General features: G+C 45.1%; 1 protein-coding gene across 1 annotated transcript; it reads right to left on the reverse strand.

The window, feature by feature from the left end:
• Positions 1-1,807: 1,807 nt before the first annotated feature.
• On the reverse strand, positions 1,808-2,233 carry LOC146190650 (uncharacterized). Its single transcript, XM_084599827.1, has one exon. The coding sequence runs from the start codon at positions 2,231-2,233 to the stop codon at positions 1,808-1,810; it is 426 nt and encodes a 141-aa protein (XP_084455953.1).
• Between the last annotated feature and the right edge of the window lie 17,472 nt (positions 2,234-19,705).

Raw genomic sequence — 19,705 nt, forward strand, 5'->3', positions numbered from 1 at the left:
GGTGGACGACCGAAAGCGCAAAGCAGAAGCCTCTAAAAAGAAATGCCGGCAACGAGCCACGAAGAGCGGCGCTCCTCAGGAACCGCGGACGTCCGAGAGAGCGGGCAGCGGCAGCAACCAGCAGAGTCGGGAGCAAAATTGCGCCGCACTGTACTAGCCATCTACGAAGCATCCATGTAGAAACAAGAGCGGGCCGGGAGCTGTGGGTGGAGAAACAGAGAGAGAAGACAAAGAGGAGAATGTGAAAAGAAAAGAACGACGCCGCGTTGTCTTCTTCGCCGTCAAGACGCCGCGCTGGTGCGGACGGGAGATCGCGCTGTGAATGCCGGGAGGAAGAAAGTACAAGGGGGTAAAGGGATAAGTGATAACAATAAAATGAGTGACATCGAACGACATCGCTATCATTTTTCCCCGCAGAAAAAGCAAGGGGAAACATTCGCGCTTCGCTTTCGTGGAGGCGAGCGCGTAGCCGACGGATTGTCGCGCAGAGTACGAGGAAATCCTTTTTACTGCATGACCAGCGGGACCTTATATACTTACATGCGTGAGGAAATTTGGCCAAAGTGCCCGCTGACGGCTGTAGACGGCGCTGGGGCCTCCGGCTCGGTCGCTTGCGAAGTGGGCGGCCCATTTCTGCTTTTTTTTTTTCTTTTCTTCTTGCAGCCGCAACACAGTGGCTAAACTAAAAAACACACATATGCGTCCGTCCTCTAATCGCAACTCCGCCATTGGCTGAGTGAAGGAGCTCGGCGTCTTCGAGTCGAGAAAAACGAGCGAGCGCGATGCGAGACCACTTAGCATCGGTCGGCTGGTGCGATTGCCAGTCAGTGTGTCTCGGGAGCATAACGAAAGAACTGAACTAAGCGCTTCGCGAAATGACTTAAAATATGAAGCGAGCCAAAGAAACAAGCAAAAAACAAAAAATGAGCTCGCTGGAACTAATATTTGTCGCCTGCTCTGGATCTGTCGTTGCGAAATGGACGCATGCCACAGAAGAACTTCCAGGAAGCAGCAGTCGAAACGAGAGTTCCTGGAAACGGTGACCGCGCTGGTTTCCCGGCTACGAAGTTTGCAAGCCTGCCGCTTGACTAAGTGCTCCCAAGTTCATGTTACTAATGGCCTCTTCGAAGCGGACTGCGGGCGTAAACAAGCTCGACTATCCGAAGTAACCAGAGCTATGAATTTTTTTTTTTTTTTCTGAAGCGCGTAAAATATGCCGTGAAGTCGGCAATAAACACAAATAAAGTTGAAAGGTATGGCGGCACGGGCGGTTGCTAAACATTAATGCAGCGGTGAAACGCCTACGCCGTTAATAGATTACGAACATTCAATAGTTTCAATAGAAAGTACACCGACGAGGCATACAGCAGATAATGGTCATCTTCTCGAAAAGCTCCGGCGTTCAGTGCACATGAAGCCGAAGTTTGAAGCAGCATATCATTTTTCGAGACTGTTCAGTGTAATAAGCGAGCACTATTACTCGCCTTCTGACCAGATTTTTGCTTATATGTTCTCAAAATGCGGAAATATTTTGAACGACCTACTCGGCCTTTATGAGGTACAAAGGCTAACCGATAATTAATCAGCTTACTACTGCGATCCGTTACATCAAAGCAAAACTGACATTTAATGCAAGCTTCAGACAAAAAAAAAAAGAGAAGTTGCCGGATGAACACGACAAAGCACTTTAGAGTTACTAATGCGAGTTCTTTTCCACAGTGAAAGCAAAAGTAGTTAGTGGAGGCAGGGACGGTGTTACCACGAACGAAACGCTTTGGGAATGAACCAGGGGAAATGGGGACGACGCTCACTCCATCAGGGTCTTGTAGGCGAGGAACGTGTTGCCTCCGTATGCGACTGTGTTGCCGATGCACAACAGACCCGTGGAGAGGCCGAAGTGCCAGTCGGCACCGTAGCGGAACTCCGACGCCAGGTAGCCCGTGGTGGAGAGCAGGTAGCAGAACACGGCGAACACGTTGAGCAGGCGGTAGGTGACACTGAAGCCGTGCATGGGCCCGTCAAGAAGCGCGCACAGCAGCAGCACTGCCGATACGAGCAGGAAGGTGAAGGCCGTCATGGCCATGAGCACCGTGTCCAGGCGGAAAGTGTAGGCCATCTCCTGTTGGTCGTAGTTGTATTTCATGAGGCTGATGACGATCACCAGGCCGACTAGGATCTGGAACATCTTGAGTACGCCAGACGGCGTCCGCATGTAGCCGGTGTAGTAGGCCATGGCTGGCCGACCGGACTCTGCTCAAACTGCTGGTCTGGTACGGACGTTGAACGAGGCTGCCGGTTCGGGAGGAGCCTTCAGGCGACAACAATGAAGACGTGCAACACAAAGGCGAGGATCATGGTGTCGATCTGTTGTACCCACCGATTGCTGCTGTTAGCTCATGGGCGGTTGGAGGAAGATGGAGCAAGCCGCCCTTCTTTTTCCTCGTCGCCAAAGAAAGCGCTTGTTCACAGTATAGGCGGTTTCAGGCGCAAAGGAAATCAGCTTTGCAGGTTGCAAAAAAAAAAAAAAAAAAAGGAGGTTGAATTTTGTTTTGTTGACAGAAGGGGCCAGTGCTGAAGTTGAGACAAACCGTTGTAGTTGTCTCAGCTGTTTAGGTAGTATTCCAAACCACTGACACGCATCAACTAACACAAACTTCTCCTCCCAAATTTTAACTTTAGGCCATGAAACGAGGTGATAACTTCATTCCGCTCTGTAAATATTTCGGTTAATTTTGCTGAGAACTGTTGTGGCTGTCATGTTTTAGCTGATAATTGCGTTCTTCGCTGCGTATTGCCGTTCCCCGAAAACTGCAGCAACGGAAGTGCGGATGCGTCACTCAAAAATAAAACACAACCTTACGTTTTGTGCGAGCATGAAGCGCAGTACGGAAACTGAAATGAAATATTAATAAAATAGTTTTATGGATTGAAATTACTTACTGTAAAAAGCGTAATACATCGGTGGCGTCCGTCACGCCATCTTTGCTACGTTGAATAAGTTAACTTGAAAAACCGTCGAGTCGTAAATCGGTAAAAAAGAGTTTAAAGCATGTTAAAAGGCGATTGTTGCTGAAAGCTGTCCCTGAAAGCAACCTAAAGGTAACAAACACTCACTGAAGACAGAAATTTATTATGGTGACGGTAAATGGATAGTGTAACCGTTGTCATACCGTCACATCCTGGCTGCTTTTCGCGGCTGGTTTTGCTGCTGTTAAGAAGTAAAAACATGGTATATTATGCAGCCTAAAGGGGAACATACCCCAGGAAATATGGTCGTAATTTATTTGAATGTTGTGAATTAATAAAAAATATTGTATCTTCAGGAATCGAACACATATCGTGCAATCAGGTATGCGGTATTTATTTTAGTTTATGCACTGCAATGCATGCTAAAAAACACACAAAAAAAAAACATATAGCTTTATTGACTTCCTTTTTGTTTTGTTTTATTCTTAAGTGACGTCACCCGGCACTTCCGTTGCTGCAGTTTTCAGGGAACGGCAATACGCTTCTTCGCTCCCGTCTTTGTATAATGACCTTCAGGGGTGTTTATCAGCGTTACACTGAAGAAAACAAATCTAAAGCCCCATCTCCTTCCAGTCAACCTCTGAATGAACTATTTAGATTCGTAAACACTAAACGAAAACAAAGAGGGGGCGGGGGGGTAATAAGAAGCGTTGTGTTTATTTTGTCACGCTGGACAGCAAGAGGGATATTAACTTGCATCTCGGAACGAACCCTAAATGATCGAAGTACAGTTCAAGACAGTGCTATGAAAGTAAAATATTTCATATTTTTACGATTTCTGTCCAAAAGTAGCTCGCAACCTAAAATGGCGACGAACCATCTGGTTTGCGGCTGCATCTTATTGGCCACATGGCGGAAGTACACTCTCGACATTCGCGCTGCTGAAGTTCCGTAGATAATCGAGGAATATTTCAATAATATCCTGCCGTAAGTATCCATCTGCTGCCTTCTACGTTCAAATTGGTAGGATATAGCAGAGAATCTGGTTGACAGGCTTTGGAAATGCGAAAGCACTACGTCTCAAGAGTCTCCATCATATTATTTTACACCGATCGCTGACACACTGCACAGGATAACAAGAGCCATGTGCTTCTCGCCGAATTATGGTAACTTTACAGCCGGCCATAAATGCGCCCAAGTTCCTTTCGCCTAACGTTTCTTTAGTTTTTTCTATGCTCATTTACCGGAGTTGTCCGACCCCGGCTTTAATTAACATAATCATGACCTGTGGTTCTACTCTCTTGACAGGGCGATGTGTCGTTACTGCTTTTGTTCAGGGAGTCGCCAGCATCTTGCCGATAGTCGTAAATACTGGCTCATATTGGCAGGTCGCAGCGAAAATAAATGCCGGGGATTTAAGGAAACAAGTTAAAATTAGGAAATTATTACCGTTTTTTTTTTTCTTGAAATGCTGGGAAATATAACGTCTTAAGAATGCCGCTCATCTTCGTGGAAGCATTCAGAATAAGGCTGAATATACTCAAAGAGAGAAAGTATATAGTTAATATAATTTAAAGAATGTCTGATTTCTCCCCAGTTTGTGGCGAAAATGCGGCAGCATGTGAGGGAAATAAGACGCCGTTGTTTCAATGGAACTAACCAACAGCCAAAAGTAAAGCGCTTGAGGCCCGCGGTTAGCACTAGGATACAATTTTCGCGTCCTCCTCACTATGGGCATACGTCCGTCACTACGGCAAGTTTAAGCCGAAATATGTCTGCAGAACTTGCGGCATATGAGACACCGCCAGGGAAAGGTTCAGCGAACACTGCGGTTTTCTTCCTGGCGTTGCAACAGCAGCCCTCCTTTACAATACTGCATATACCTACGATGGGTTATTATTAAGCAGGGTCGCATCTCACTGAAGGAAATGAGTTGCATGAGTAGCGAAATGTAAAATATTCATTCAAAAATGTGCAATTATAAATTTAGAAACGAAGATCGTCAAATTTGGGAAAGAGGTAAATGTTCTTCAATTAGTTTTGAACAATCGAGTAGAAAACTTATCCTTTCTCTTTGGTTGTCTCCCTGATTTTAGGCCTTAATATCCGGACTCACAGCTTTGTGGCGCGTATTGCACGGAATATACTCGATCCATTTATCTGCGGGGACCAGGGTATATTTAAACGCCGAATTTTATGAGATCATTGCCAGTTTAAGGAGAAGAAAAAAGACATCATTTTTTATTGTTCATTACGGCTCAAGTACATTGAAACTACTAAATATCGCAGCCTCCTGTTTGTCCAGCGTGCGGTGGAGGCCACGACATCCCAAGGGATCCCCGCCGACCTCTTCTAAGCCTGCACAACCGGTCCTTGGACTGGTCCTCTGTTTTTGGGAGTAATAAAGAGTTCACCACCACCTCCTGTTGCATTCTGGAATGCGCAACATCTTTGGTACCTCAAAGACAGAGTACTTTGTAAAAACTCGCACGTGTGCATACAATTATTTGGATCAGAAAAATAAGCAGCATTTTTTTTAAAGCTGCTAAGTTGCAGAACGGTTAAAATCACATTAGGTGTACCTTTCTTCAACAAACTGATTGCACGAAGCCGCGAAACAATTCTAAAAAATCGAGCGGAATAAAAAGGCACCCGGTCCTTAACGTGAATCACTAGTAGAGATGTCACTGCTTTGAGGGGTTTCTCTGTTCTTCTTCTTTTTTTTTTTTTAAGCAAAAAGACAGCAAATGCACTAACGACTATGGCAGGCGATGTCCGCATGACCTCAACGTGAAAGTTTCGCTTCGCAACATTACACAAATACGAAATTCGCTTCCACCGCTTGAAAATATGTCTGCAAATTTGGAAACACTTGTCAGAAGCGATTGCGCACTCGAAGAACGATACATACATATTAGAGAGGCTGTCATTGTGGAACAACGTCACTTGCCGTTTGAGAGACAGATATATTGATGCCTTATCTGCGAGTTGATGTTTCTCAACCCCCCCGCCTAAACCATAAGCCGCAGTCCTGACGTAAAATGAGATAAAGAAAATCGACAAGCAGCTCACGATGCATTCCAGTCACGTTTAAGGCGCTTCACTTACCAATCCCCTCTTCCTTCCCAATACGGCGGCTGCATGAAGAAACTCATTTATCACGGCCGCGTACGGCGCAAGATTCTCCTGTCGCACATTTCGGCGTTGCGACGACGTAGGGCCAATACCCACCAGTCGACTGTGACGTGGAAGCACAAGGAGGAGGGCTACGTAGGAAGCTGCGAAGAAGACGACGATGTCGGCGTCGGAGGCCCATGCAGCAAGGTGTACGCAAACACCAAAGACACAACCATACAGAGAGAAACGGTCCCCTTCCAACAAACACACGCGGCACTGGCCTCCGGTCACGGAAGCAGGAGATGTGAAGAGAGAGAGAGAGAGAGAGCGCAGAGGACCTGTTTGCAACGTCCTGTACCGTCTATCCATCTAAATTTGCACTGACCAATGTTGCCTTCCTACTCCAGGCAGGCGAAACTGTCGTTGGCTTGGCGCGGCCCATGGCTACATTGCAATTTCATGGTCGATGGGCTTCGGCCGAGCGTCTGACGACAGATCGACGGCAAGAGAATAAAAATAACAATAAGAGGTTCTGCGCTTCTTAAACAAATATAACGGCAACCTGAACAAGGAGCACTTATTTTTTTTATTTTTGTGAAGAAAGGACGAGGACGGGGGAGACAGAGCCCCGCACATCTGTTTCGCTTTCCTCAATGGCGCTTGAAGTTTTGTCTTCATATTTTTTGGGGGGATCCTAGTGTCACTGCTTAGACAGGAGACAAGGTGGCTGTGCCAAAATATCTCTTGCGGCCTGAGAAAAGCTGCAATGCTTGTATTGAAAAAGCGAACTGAACAGAGCAACCCGCGGTGCGAAATCCCCCCAATCATGGAGGGAAACTGTTCGGTGTGGGGGACTTCCTGAGAGATTCCTGCGCGCAGGTCTAGCTGGGCCGAATGGAGGAGCAAGGCGTTGAAATAAGAAAAACGAGGACCAAAGAGGAAGGGCAACCATTGCTCATTATTCATTGAAACAAGGCGAGTTCGCAATTTTCCTGCAAGTAGCTTGGCTGTCAAACTTTTTCTTATAGGAACTCTATACTGACCGCTTCATACTGAAAAGGAGCTATGAGTCATTCTGAAAAACACAGTGAAACGTGTTGCATCAGTAATGTCATAGGAGAATGCACTTCCACGAAAAATGTGTCTCTATCTTCGGCGAAGCCTAACATGCGTTCAAATGTGCGCATTTGATCTAAAATAATGACTTGCTATCTCTCTCCTATTTTTGTTTTCGATGAGTATGGTATTTGCATAAATAAGACTTCCTTGCTACAGACGGAACACGTGATCGATACAGCGAAAAATTCCCCTAAGTTAAAGGGATAAATGACGAGCGGGGTAGACAAACTGGCATCTTTAAGGCAGCATTAATTACGACGAAAAAAAAAGAAGAAATAAAAACGAATTCGAAGACCTTGTACTAGAAGCTTTCCCTTAGCACAAGCGATTAGTACCAGAACAAGACAAATTCAGAGAGAAATAGCGAATTGATTGCAAGAAAAACTAGGGAATTTTTTTTCTAGAGAAGGCGATGGGCGTAGGGAGACTGCAGTTCCAGGAAGGTAGCTGACGCAGGCGCTTGTATTCAGCGTTACCTCATTATCGGAGTCGACTGAGCCGAGATAACGAGGGAAACGCGATCAGCAACAATGGTGGCTTCAGCGTTATGCGCTGAACTTCGTGGTAAAGAATAAGTTGCGTAGAGAAAGAAGAGTTGGGGGGGGGGGGGGGGGGGGGGGGCAGGAAGCGGGGGCGGGGACACTGCCCTTTTGAGGGTCGAAGTTCTTCACGAAGTCTGCCTTCATTTTTTGATGATTAAAGAACTCAGTTGCAACACGAAGCACTCTAGAGGATGGCAGACCGGCTATATTGAGTGATACGCTCTTTCAGAAGCCTTAACATATCATACCCACGCCTATTTTTTTTTTTATCCGTTTTCTTGAAACTCTCGGCATTGTAGTAGAAGGTTGCTGACACCCTCCACTGCTCCCACCTCTTCTTTCGCAAAGCCATTCTGACGAGAAACGAAGCCCTGTTCTTGATCAGTTGACACTGATGGAGAAATATTCAGAGCTCGCGACGACCGTGACTGCGAAACCTGCACGGCGGACGCTATTTGAGCCTATGTTTTCAGAACTGTGCAGGAGCGCTCAATACGTCTAATGCAGGTTCCCCGCCGTCAGGCTTTGCTTATTTATTCCTTCATCTACAAGTTGAAATCCACACGACTCTATTCGTTTTTTTTTTTTTAACGCGCTTTATTAGGAGTAGGGGTGACAAACTTTATTAAATTTATAGAGTTTAAGGCTCTTTGTGTCCCAACGGGAGTGGTTGTTCCAAGTTTCGTGTGACCTTGGCTGCTTAGGGGACCCGTTGCTTCAGAGATCTTCATTACTTCGGTGCCCGTGAAAGTTCGTCCGTTCTTGAGCAAACCAGTCAATTTAGATTCACAGTAACATTAGGTACAGTTATCGCAAACATCTTGCGTAGGAATAACATTAACGATTGGTTATTAACTCGGAAACGAGCTGCAATAAGTATGCGGACTGTCTAGAGGCATCGAAAGATGGTTGGTTTCGTTTAGAGAGTAATATGCCAAATAGACTCAGATTGTGAGGGACGGCATAGTGGAAGGCTTCGGACACCGACATCGCACAGAACTCAGGTGCCTTGCTTTTGCCTCCACGAAAAGCGACCGCGCCGCGGCAGGAATTGAACTTCACACAGCAGTCAAGTGCGCTAACCTGCAAGCCTGTGCAGCATGATAATGCCGAAACAGAGTGTCCATTAATGTTCCAACGTTTATGCGTAATATTGTTGGGTCAAGGATTGAGGACTTGTATCGTTGGATGTGCATTTTGTGTTGGGCTTCCCTTGATGGTTTTACTTATTATACCGGTCAAACAAGTAGGCAGCACAAAACGACGAATGTGGAATAATTCGCCCTAGCCATTCATGGCTAATGACCTGCGAAAGGCCTCGGAGATGGTTCTTTTTGCCAGATGCATGGCAGCCCTTGTAATGCCATAATGTACCTTGACACACCCTATCTTACCATGCCACGTCATATCACATACCATCTCATACCATATACCTATTAGACATGCCATACCTTACCGCACATTGTCACAACATAACTCACCAGGACACGCAGTACCATACCGTAGTTTGCTACACCATACCATACCATACCATACCATACCATACCATACCGTACCATACCATACCATACCATACCATACCATACCATACCATACCATACCATACCATACCATACCATACCATACCATACCATACCATACCATACCATACCATACCGACCATTTGCTGCTGGCAAGCTTGGACCCTTCTAGTGTTGTGCTGAGGCGTCTATTCCTGAAAAACTGGAGGCGGAGGCAGAACAACATTAAGCAATGATTTAAGAAATCGGAGAGGAAAAAAAGAGGCCTAATGCAGGAGGAAAGCATCGGCCACGTCGAAGAGAAGCTGGACCGGAGCCATTATGGACAGTATTAAAATTTACGAAGGCTGCCCTTACACCACTCGAAATTGATGGGCCACCGGGGAATCTTCAGCAGGAGCCGGAAATGAATGGGAGACGGAAGCCGGAACAGGAACAAGGAACTGGGGCAAAGAAAACAGCTGGACCTCACGACGAAGGCTAGGAAGGAAAGAATTCAAGGATGTCTCATTTTCTTTCTAGAAGGCTCGAGCTTTTCTAAATGGCAAACGGAAATGGAAAGTTCTGAGCGCATGTGCTTTGACAATTCAGTTTTTTGTCCTTGTGGGTGGGTACGTAGAAGACTGGTGACAGAAAAGAAATGGTTCGAACGTTGCGAACCTTTATTTTCCGAAATAGTATGTTAGAGGAGTAAAATTAGTCTTTTAAAGCATTTGGTACAAAAAAAATGGCTGCTCACTGTTTTAGCGTGTTTTGAAATGAATTAACGTTAGTCAGTGCTTGGCCAAATTAATGCTATCGGTTAAAAGAGGCAAAAACAGATGGGAAGAACAAACATCAGGTTACGCTGCGTGTGTATATCCTTCTGTCCACGCCTTATTTTCTTATTTGCGCTATGGTCTTCAAGTCCAATGATATTAGGCCAGTTGATACCACTCAGGTCTAACAGGCTAATGGGTATTGCCATTCCTTTTTTATTGCGATGCCTCAATGGGATGTCAGTCCAATATTCGGACGTTCATTTTCAGATATCCCCGATGATATATCGGTCTCAATTTTGAAGTTAACTTTTTATCTTTTGTGAACGCCGCTAGGTTGCTAGCTGGGGACACGTTCAAAACGTCCCTGTCCGCAAATTTTCGCGCTGCAAATGCCATGACGCGTAAAGCAGCCTCAAGCGCTAAGCGTGTGTCATATCTCATCTAGCTTCGTTTTATTCTTCTGTGTTTTTCAGCAAAATACGAAACCCGTCCTGTGAACGCACAAGCACGCACGCACACACGCACGCACGCGCGCACACACACACACACACACACGCACACACACACACACACACACACACACACACACACACGCACACACACGCACGCACACACACACACACACACACACACACACACACACACACACACACACACACACACACACACACACACACACACACACACACACACACACACACACACACACACACACACACACACACACACACACACACACACACACACACACACACACACACACACACACACACGCTGATGCACGCACAAAACAGCATGCACTAAATCAATTAAACCTGCAGATGGATGTCTTTCAGTCGACGTATGATCGGAAGTGGCCTTTCGGTCTGGCTCTTCATCAACAGTGCTGCGATGCGAATCTAGCTCTTTTTGTTATTTTCAGGCAAATAAAGCAAACCTGTTGCTTTTGCTGGCCATATTTATTTATTTATTTATTTATTTATTTATTTATTTATTTATTTATTTATTTATTTATTTATTTATTTATTTATTTATTTATTTATTTATTTATTTATTTATTACATACTGCAGACCCTTGGGTCCAAGCAGAGGGGCATAGTTGAGCACAAAAAAGAGCAAAGAACAACAACAAAGAAGTAATAAGAAATTATACAATATTAATCGCAATGCATAGCCATCTGTAAATTAGTGTTCCAATCTGATATTGTGCGAGGGAAAAAGGAAAACATAAACGTGTTAGTTCGAGCATAATAGGGTGTCAGCGAGTCAGGATGATGATGTCTCGTATAGCGTGTTGATGCGGGAGATATATAAGGGGACTGGTTTATTGCAAGCTTGTTATTTATCAGGAGAGAAAGGAATTCTAGCCTGAGCTGTTTTCTGCGGGATTCAAGTGTGGGAATAGAATGATCTGTCACTGTTTCAGAGGGTGAGTCAAACCTAGCGAATTTATTAAATGTAAACCGAACTGATTTTCTTTGTATTTTCTCAAGGTGCTTGATATCTGACTTAGTGTGAGGATCCCATGCTATGCATGCATACTCTAACTTAGGTCTAATGAAAGAGATGTGAGAGAGTAACTTTACGGAAGAGGGTGCATTTTTTAGTTTGTGTCTCAAGCAACAGAGTTTGCGGAAGGCAGAGGAGCAGATAGTGTTAATATGTAAGCTCCAGGACAAAGTAGAAGTTAAGGTAACACCCAAGTATTTTTAGCTGTTAGTACTGCGCAGTGGTGAAGAACCAAGGGAGTAAGAGAAAACAATCGGGGCTTTCTTACGAGTAACACAGAGGAATACTGACTTGTCAGCGTTTATCAACATCCCCCATTCACTGCACCAATTTAATATGTTGCTTAAATCATTTTGTAGGACAATGTTATCATGTGGAGTTGTTACATCTTTATACAAAATACAATTGTCAGCAAACAGTCTGATTTGAACACCTGGACTCACAACATTCACGATGTCATTAATATATATCGGGAATAACAGGGGACCCAGAACACTACCTTGGGCACCCCTGACGTGACTGGAAGAATGGCCGAGCTGCATTCGCCAATTTTAACGTACAGCGTTCGTTTAGTGAGGTAAGCAACAATCCAGTGTACAAAAATGTCAGGTATGCCAATCATTCTTAGTTTAAGTATTAATTTGTCGTGCGGCATCTTATCAAACGCTTTGGTGAAATCTAAAAATATTACATCTATTTGGCCTAGGTCGTGATATGACCAGAGATCACTCCTTAGCAATAAGGCAATGCGGCAACAGTTTCGCTGTGGTGTAGAGAAGCTGCGGATTTTCTGTGGCCAGTGCTAAACCAGCAGCATGGTGCAATTGCTGTAGAGATGAAATGTGTGCCTTTGTGTGTTCTTTAGGTGCGCGCTTTCGTTCTATGAATGTCCGGCGTTGAAGTACACCAATGAGTGAAGCTGTCTGACTGGTGCCCAGCTAAGAACCGAACGTAAATTGGTTTATAGGAACGGAAAAGCGCAATCTCTGTCGTACTTTTTCGTTTACACCTTCAAAGCACCGTAAGAGAAATGACGAAGGTGAAGTTTTAAGGCGAAGGAGGATAAGAGGGGCCGTGGTGGAGGGCTTCGTAATAATTTCGACCACCTGGGGATTTTTGACGTCACTTGACATCGCACAGCACACGGACGCCTTTGCATTTCGCCTCCAGCGAAACGCTGCCGCCGCAGGCGGGTTTCAATAGGCGAACGGCTTGGCTTGGCTTGGCTAGCGAACGGCTTGACTACTGGGCCATCGCGGCGGGTAAGGCTCGAACGTGCAAAGTCGATTTCGAACATGCATTAGGAAATGGAAACATGTCTGAAAACAAATGCTGGAACCAAAACGTTCGTGGGATATAGGAAACTTTTTTCTTCAAAAATTTTGATATCGTGGCGAGAAAGAAAAATGAGACGTAAAATCAGTTTTCCTGGAGAAAAAAAGGCAATAAGTGTCCAGTTGAATTTTTGGAATAATCGGAAAGACGAGATATAGAGTTGCTACCTTTGATGGCAGCTTGTTAGTTCATGAGCAACAAGATATGTATCTTTAAGGCACTGTTTTCCTAATTAATATACTTTCTGTTTTTCTGCGGCTTTGATTTTTTTAAACCAAAAAGCTTTGGAGTTAATCTTGAAGAGAGTACAGCGCAAGCAGCATATAGAATAAAATTGCTTTGTTACAAACCTTCAAATATATTAACAGCACAAGATTAACAATTGGTACACCCTCCTCATGATTACGTACATAAGCATGAGCATATGGTGTTAGCTAGACCAAAACTAGTATGGCAAGCTGACGGCGAAGATGTGCTCTGTTGTAATGGTATCATGTCATCCACTTTGGCGCTGTACCTTGCAGTTTGCTGGCTGCCTGTCATTTGCAGAATGAGTCAACTCCTAATTAAAAATGTGCTCTCGAAACTACCATATCTAAAACTTAATTACAGGTTGCTTCATCGTGTCTTCTAACTTCTGGGGTTCAGTAACACTTCGGGAAATGAGTACTGCTTCTACTCGCATTTAAATTAAACGTTTTATATATGGCGCTCCGTAGCTCCCAGCTAATATCCGGTAGATGTCAAATTCTCTATGGGCGAACGGTTCCCTTCCTGGAACATCCAAAGTATAGAGCTCTGCACGTGCTCGGGCCAACCCGAAAGCCACACCAGGCCCGACCCGTTCAGATATCCTTTGGGAGCGCTATGCAGATTGAAAGCACGGTTTTAAATGGTTTACTGCGTCCTCCTCACGCGAGAGCGTATGAGTTTTCTTCCGACGTCGGTCCACATTTCCACCAAGCGCTCTCACCGTGGACGGATCTTTGTTAGCCGTCAGTGCCCGAAGAAATGGGCATGGGCAGGACATGTAGTGCGAAGAGAGAATAACCGATGGTCGCTTAGGGTAACAAACTGGATTCCAAGGGAAGGAAAGCGTAGCAGGGGGCGGCAGAAAGTTAGGTGGGCGGATGAGGTTAAGAAGTTCGCAGGGGTCAAGTGGATGCAGCTAGCACAGAACCGGGTTAAGTGGAGAAATATAGGAGAGGCCTTCGCCCTGCAGTGGGTATAGTCAGGCTGATGATGATGATGATGATGAGTGCCCGAACAGTACGACCGCTCGCGATATTCGCGTTTTCACTTTGGCGTTTTCCCCTTTGGTAAGACAGGCGCAGATGCTTATCCGTTTTGAGATTCGCGCCACGCTGTCGCCTCTCACGCGTATTTGTTGTGGCTTGCTCCTGGCCTCGATGATAGCGGGACAAAGCGCCTAGTCAAAGCATCCTCGGTGCTTGAGTTGCCTTTTGCTTCTCCTCTTCGGCAATGGAGCGGCGGCTTCTTCCCGGTGCCGTGAAAGGAATGCGAGAGACACTTATAGTGAGCGAGACGAACTCAATGAGCACTTGACCACAGGATCATCCACTAGCTCAGAGCACGGTTGGTCTCAAAGCCTGCGCTCGCTCTCGAGACAGGGCGTGCTTGGAATTAGCTATAGCGCACTTTGGGAGAAGCAAAGAAGCCATGTACCTAAAGCAGTATATCCAAATAATCCGTTGTTCTCTTCCTCAAGCTTTCTGCTGAATAAAATTGACCTATATTACAGCTGCAGCATCACGCTTCAATCGTTGCCTTCAAGTAGTACAATGAAGACATAAAAAAAAATCTGCGCTAGTTGCATATTCTTCACGTTGTTACGTTTCTCCACCGACAAGTGGGACAGCTGACGCGGCCACCGCATAGCAACAGGCAGAACCGCGAGCGGATCGGCCATTTCGGCGCCGTTCATCGGCCGCGCAACGTTTCCTCCCGCGGGCAAGTCTCGACGTGATCCTGCCACGTGCCAAATGTATGTGCGTGCGTGTGTGTGCAAAAGCTGGCCAAGCCTGGAGCTCGAGGGAGAGTGCGTCGCCCTCGCCCGTCTGCAGGAGGTGGAGGAGATGCGGTCGGACCACCTGCGATTGAGTCATCCCGTCGTGTCCAAACATGTTTGGCTCTCCCTTCCCTGTGAGGGCTTCCCCCTTTCTCTGTGAACTGGCATGCCTATAAAAAGCAGCGGCAGACTGCGTTGCAACAGAGACTACTTTGACGCGCCGTTGGCACGACGCTAGACACCAGCTGTGTGAGAGTGTCTGTATTCTCTCCGGGTCAGCTTCTCTGCCCGTTCCTTCATGATATTTTAGTAAAGGTAGTTTCGTTAGAAGACGCCTCGTCTTTGCTGGGACCGTTGATGCCGTCCGCCGAGCCACGGAGTCGCCAGGCCAACGCTACCAAGGGGCCGCGAGCCGCACGTAACAACTGGCGTCAGCGGTGGGCTGAGCATGCGAGCCGCACGTAATAACTGCTGGCAGCGGTACGATACCACAGGCGCGTGATCAGAACGTAATAACGTAGAAAGCACTCTGGAAAAAATATTTCATGTTCGTCGTTGGGTCTGATTAGTACCAACGATTTCTTAGGTGCTTTTCACTACTCATAAACCGACGAAAAGGCTAGATTCGACCAGTGATAGTATTGTGGCTGCCTTGCCCGCAAAATAACATGTGCAGGATACTTCAGAATGTGAATGTCGACACCAGAGCGGAGAGTTAGACGTTAAAATAGTCAACTACGCCACATGTGCTGGACGATACCAGCGCACGTTATTCTCGGGTGGTCGATATTATTCCGGAACCCTCCACTAATGGCATCCGTTTCTCGTCTTTTACCGTCACCTTCCTCCCTTTCCTCACGACACGGTTATAGCATCCGCCGAGAAGTGAGACAGTTACCGCACCTTCGAAACCATTTTTCAATCCCGTCGACCACTTTGCTTGTTGCGATTTGATTTGCGCTGGAGCCACGGGGGTGTTAGGACGTCGTATCCGTTGCTTTGAGTAAAGGCCGTCAGGTGGAGTGGAACGAGAAAAAATCGCAGACAGCATGTGTTTCCAGCCTTTCTTACCAGAAATGTTGCCGGAATAATAATTTCAGTGTTCAGAACTTGTTTGAATCGTAAACTAGAGCTGCTAGCGTTTGTTAAAATCTGGTTAAATCTTTGTCTTTGCCTAATGCCAGCTGCCCTTAAATGAAGTTTAAATTAACTTTAAAAAGTAAACGAAGTAGCGTGAGAGTTTCGAGGTGCTCCAGAAATTTTAAAACAGCAAGCCACACGAAGTAATTATAGCAAATTTAAGCAGTGGTCACGTTTTTACAATAATAAAGACCCTTGGCTTTTCATACTACTGTTTGTTGTTCTGCGAAGTTCAGCATCACAAAATACAAGTGATCTAAGCATTCCAAGGCGGATCACGCTTTAATCAAGGCGACCCATACGAAACAAACCCTCCAGCACGCATTAACTACGGTCAAACACACGCCAGCCGAATGAAAGGCGACAGGTGTGAACAGAAAGGTAAGCTGACACACAGAATAAAGAAAACGTTGAATAAGCAGCACTTCTGTCCTGAGGCCTGTAGCGACTGGAAAGCTGCGAAACAATAGTGTCGGCGGCGCCGCTTTGGAAATTTTGGGGAATCTTGACGTAATTAAACCCTTACTTGCTCCGCATTTGTACCAGCCACTGCAAAAGCCGTGGGAATCTTTCAGCTTTCTTTTCCTTCAAAAAAATAAAAAATACGTCGCGGGTCTTATGCTTTCACCGTCCAAAGACGGAGAAAGCAAGACTCTAGTCAAACTTTCCTTCCGGCGGCGAATGTGTCAAAAAGGGCGCTAGGAGTGCAAATGAGAATATTTGAACAAAGCGAAAGGCTTTTTTTCGCGCAGCTCTTTTATTTTCATTATTTTCAGCTTTCTGACGCTTCGTTCTTCGTGTTCCATCATTCGTAGCGGAAGAAGAATACTCGAAGCGGCTGCGCGAACTTTGATATTAAAAGTCAACACTCGGCGATGTGGGGAAACAAAGGAAACCCGATCGTCAGCAGTTTTATTTTTCTGCATCTACCCCCTCCTTTCTGTCGAAACATGGCAGCACTCCGCTGCTGCTCATACATTCCGACCCCGAGGTGCCGGCTGACCTCGTATCTGAAATAAATATGTATATTTTTTTCCCCGAGATATTCGAGTGGAGCTCGGTCATAAATAAGTTTCTTTATTAAATATCCGAAGAGTCGAGAAAACTTGAACAGATCTCCGAAAAATTAATAACATGCGATTTGAAGGGTTTAAAGTAAATCTTGTGATTGCTCAAGCTTTGTTGTTGCTTCTAAGATGGCGAGAATTAGCGTAACGATAGAAAAGCAGACGTCGATAATGAAAACACATCTGTGATTAACTTACCTCGAACATGTCGGAACTCTCACCGAACTTCAACTGTAATGACGTGTGCAGTGTATGAGGTCTTTGACCTTCCTTTAGGGTCGGAGGGTATGCATTTCAGCATAATTGGCAGCTAGTCGAAGCGGGTAGCAGGTTTTGCTGCCTTATCATTTTTATTCAGGAAGTTCCTGTTCTCTGAAGCTTATCATAAGCTGGTTCAGATATGGTTTTCATTGATCATAATAATTTTTAGGACAAGTTGCAGATGACTCATCCCGCAATAAATTTTAGCTAAATGAGTGACATGTGCAGAAGTGACAAACGCAAAAATTATCTCTTACAATTTTTGTCTGCAAGACCTCTATCCTTTTTCCTTCGACTTGTGCTGGAGAGATTGAGGCCACATGCCTATTCACTCAGCCCATGATAGCACGGTACTTTCTGTGAGGCGGGAGTGGGGGCGTGATGTATAGTGGACGATGGCGTAACATGGCCGCTGTATTAGACTCCACAGGACAGATGGAGAAGGCGGGGTGGAAATTGAGAGCATGTTTTGTGCGCGGTTTGCAAGCGCCATGTAACGCGAAGTCTTAGGTCCCTTGCGAGAGATGCTCACGGTGGCCGGTTATTCTACGCACTCCATGCTCCAGCTCACCGCGCTCAAATGCGGTCCCCGCCCTTTTAAGTTTCAGCTCACAATTATTGTCGTAAATTTTTCACTTATAAAAGCAGTATATTGATGGCATGAACAACAACCGTTTTCGCCACGCTGTGATTATACCCCGCAGTATGCGTAATAATACATACTAATAAAGCATGCGTAATAACGGATACTGCGGATATCATTCAGTATGTCAACCCTCACATTTCCAAAGTGGTTCAGTTATGCTGAATATATTTTTTTTTTATTTACAAAATACTGCGGACACTGAGTCCAAGCAGGGTGGGTGAACAAGTCAATCAAGGTACAAAAGAAAACGCAACACTTCAAAAAAAAAAAAGACAACACAGTATAGCAGCAATTGGTTAAAACTCAAGGGACAATGGATTAACTAGCTGATTCCAATCTGTTATTGTACGGGGAAAGAACGAAAACTTGTAAGTGTCTGTTCTAGCGAATATAGGGGTTAGGGGACTGGGATGGTGTTGAGGAGTTTGTCTGGTTGTTGCCGGCGTTAAGTATGATGATGGATCCAAACCGAGTTTGTTATGTAATAACTGATAAATAAACTTTAATCTAAGCTTTCTTCTTCGATGTTCAAGTAGTTCAATTTTATTTGTCTCCATTAAAGTGGTCGGGGAGTCAGACCTTGCACATTTATTAAAAATAAACCTGACAGCTCTTCTCTGTATTCTTACCAGATTTTTTACGTTAGATTTAGTATACGGGTCCCATACTATGCATGCATATTCTAGTTTAGGTCTAATTAATGAAGAATTACAAAGTAGCTTAATGTTAGAAGGAGCATTTTTTAGTTTGTCTTAAGCAGCACAATTTTCTAAATGCAGCAGAGCAGATATTGTTTATGTGCAAGTTCCACGATAGATTGCTACTTATGGTTACTCCTAGGTATTTGTAGTTGGATACTTGTTGAAGAGGGACAGAGCCTAATTTATATGTGTAGCTATGACGTATGGTTTTTCGGGTTATCGGCATATAAACACTTTTATCAGCATTCAGAATCATGTCCCATCGGTCGCACCATTCGAAAACGTTGTTCAAGGCACTGTCCAGGTCACATTGTTCTTCCCTATTTGTAACTTCTCTGTATAATAAAAAAGACGAAAGCAAGGTACAAGGTGCAATTCTGCAATCAAATTTGTTAAATGCAGCGCACGGGCGAGGTAGTTTATTACTTTTTTCCTAATTTGCCGCCATTTTAAGCACCACGCTTTGTTTATCATAACACTACCTTGAACGAATGTGATGAATGGGGTACAAAAATGCTCTTGAGTATGACTGAACGCTTGGCAAATAAACTCGAAACGGACATAGTGCCAACAATTTTGGTTGCGTTATAATAAAACCAATTTGCGATGTCCCCTCGTATGAGCGAGATGTGACCAGAAGCAGTAAGCTTTACATTTAAGGAAAAACAATACTTTGTGTAGTATCCTACGTTGCGCTTAATGCTTAATCTTGCGTGACGAAGATTGATAAAAAGCGCTTGAGACACCCAAAACTCTTTACCTCGAGAGTTCTGAAGCTGGCTTCGCCTTATATACACTTATACCGCAGTGAAGCCAGCTTTAAAAAACGCTGCCTTGTCTCAAAACAAAACTTTTGAAGCTGGCTTCGCCTCATATAGACGCATCCCGCAGTGAAGCCAGCTTTAAGAAGCGCTGCCTTCGTAGTCTACCTCTGATGCACACACATTCACTGGGCTAAGAGCGAAAGTATATACTCTAAACATTCCTGAAA

The sequence above is a fragment of the Amblyomma maculatum genome, chromosome 4, assembly GCF_055883805.1.
Source record: "Amblyomma maculatum isolate TAMU_Amacu chromosome 4, ASM5588380v1, whole genome shotgun sequence".
In the NCBI taxonomy this organism is placed as follows: Eukaryota; Metazoa; Arthropoda; class Arachnida; order Ixodida; family Ixodidae; genus Amblyomma; species Amblyomma maculatum.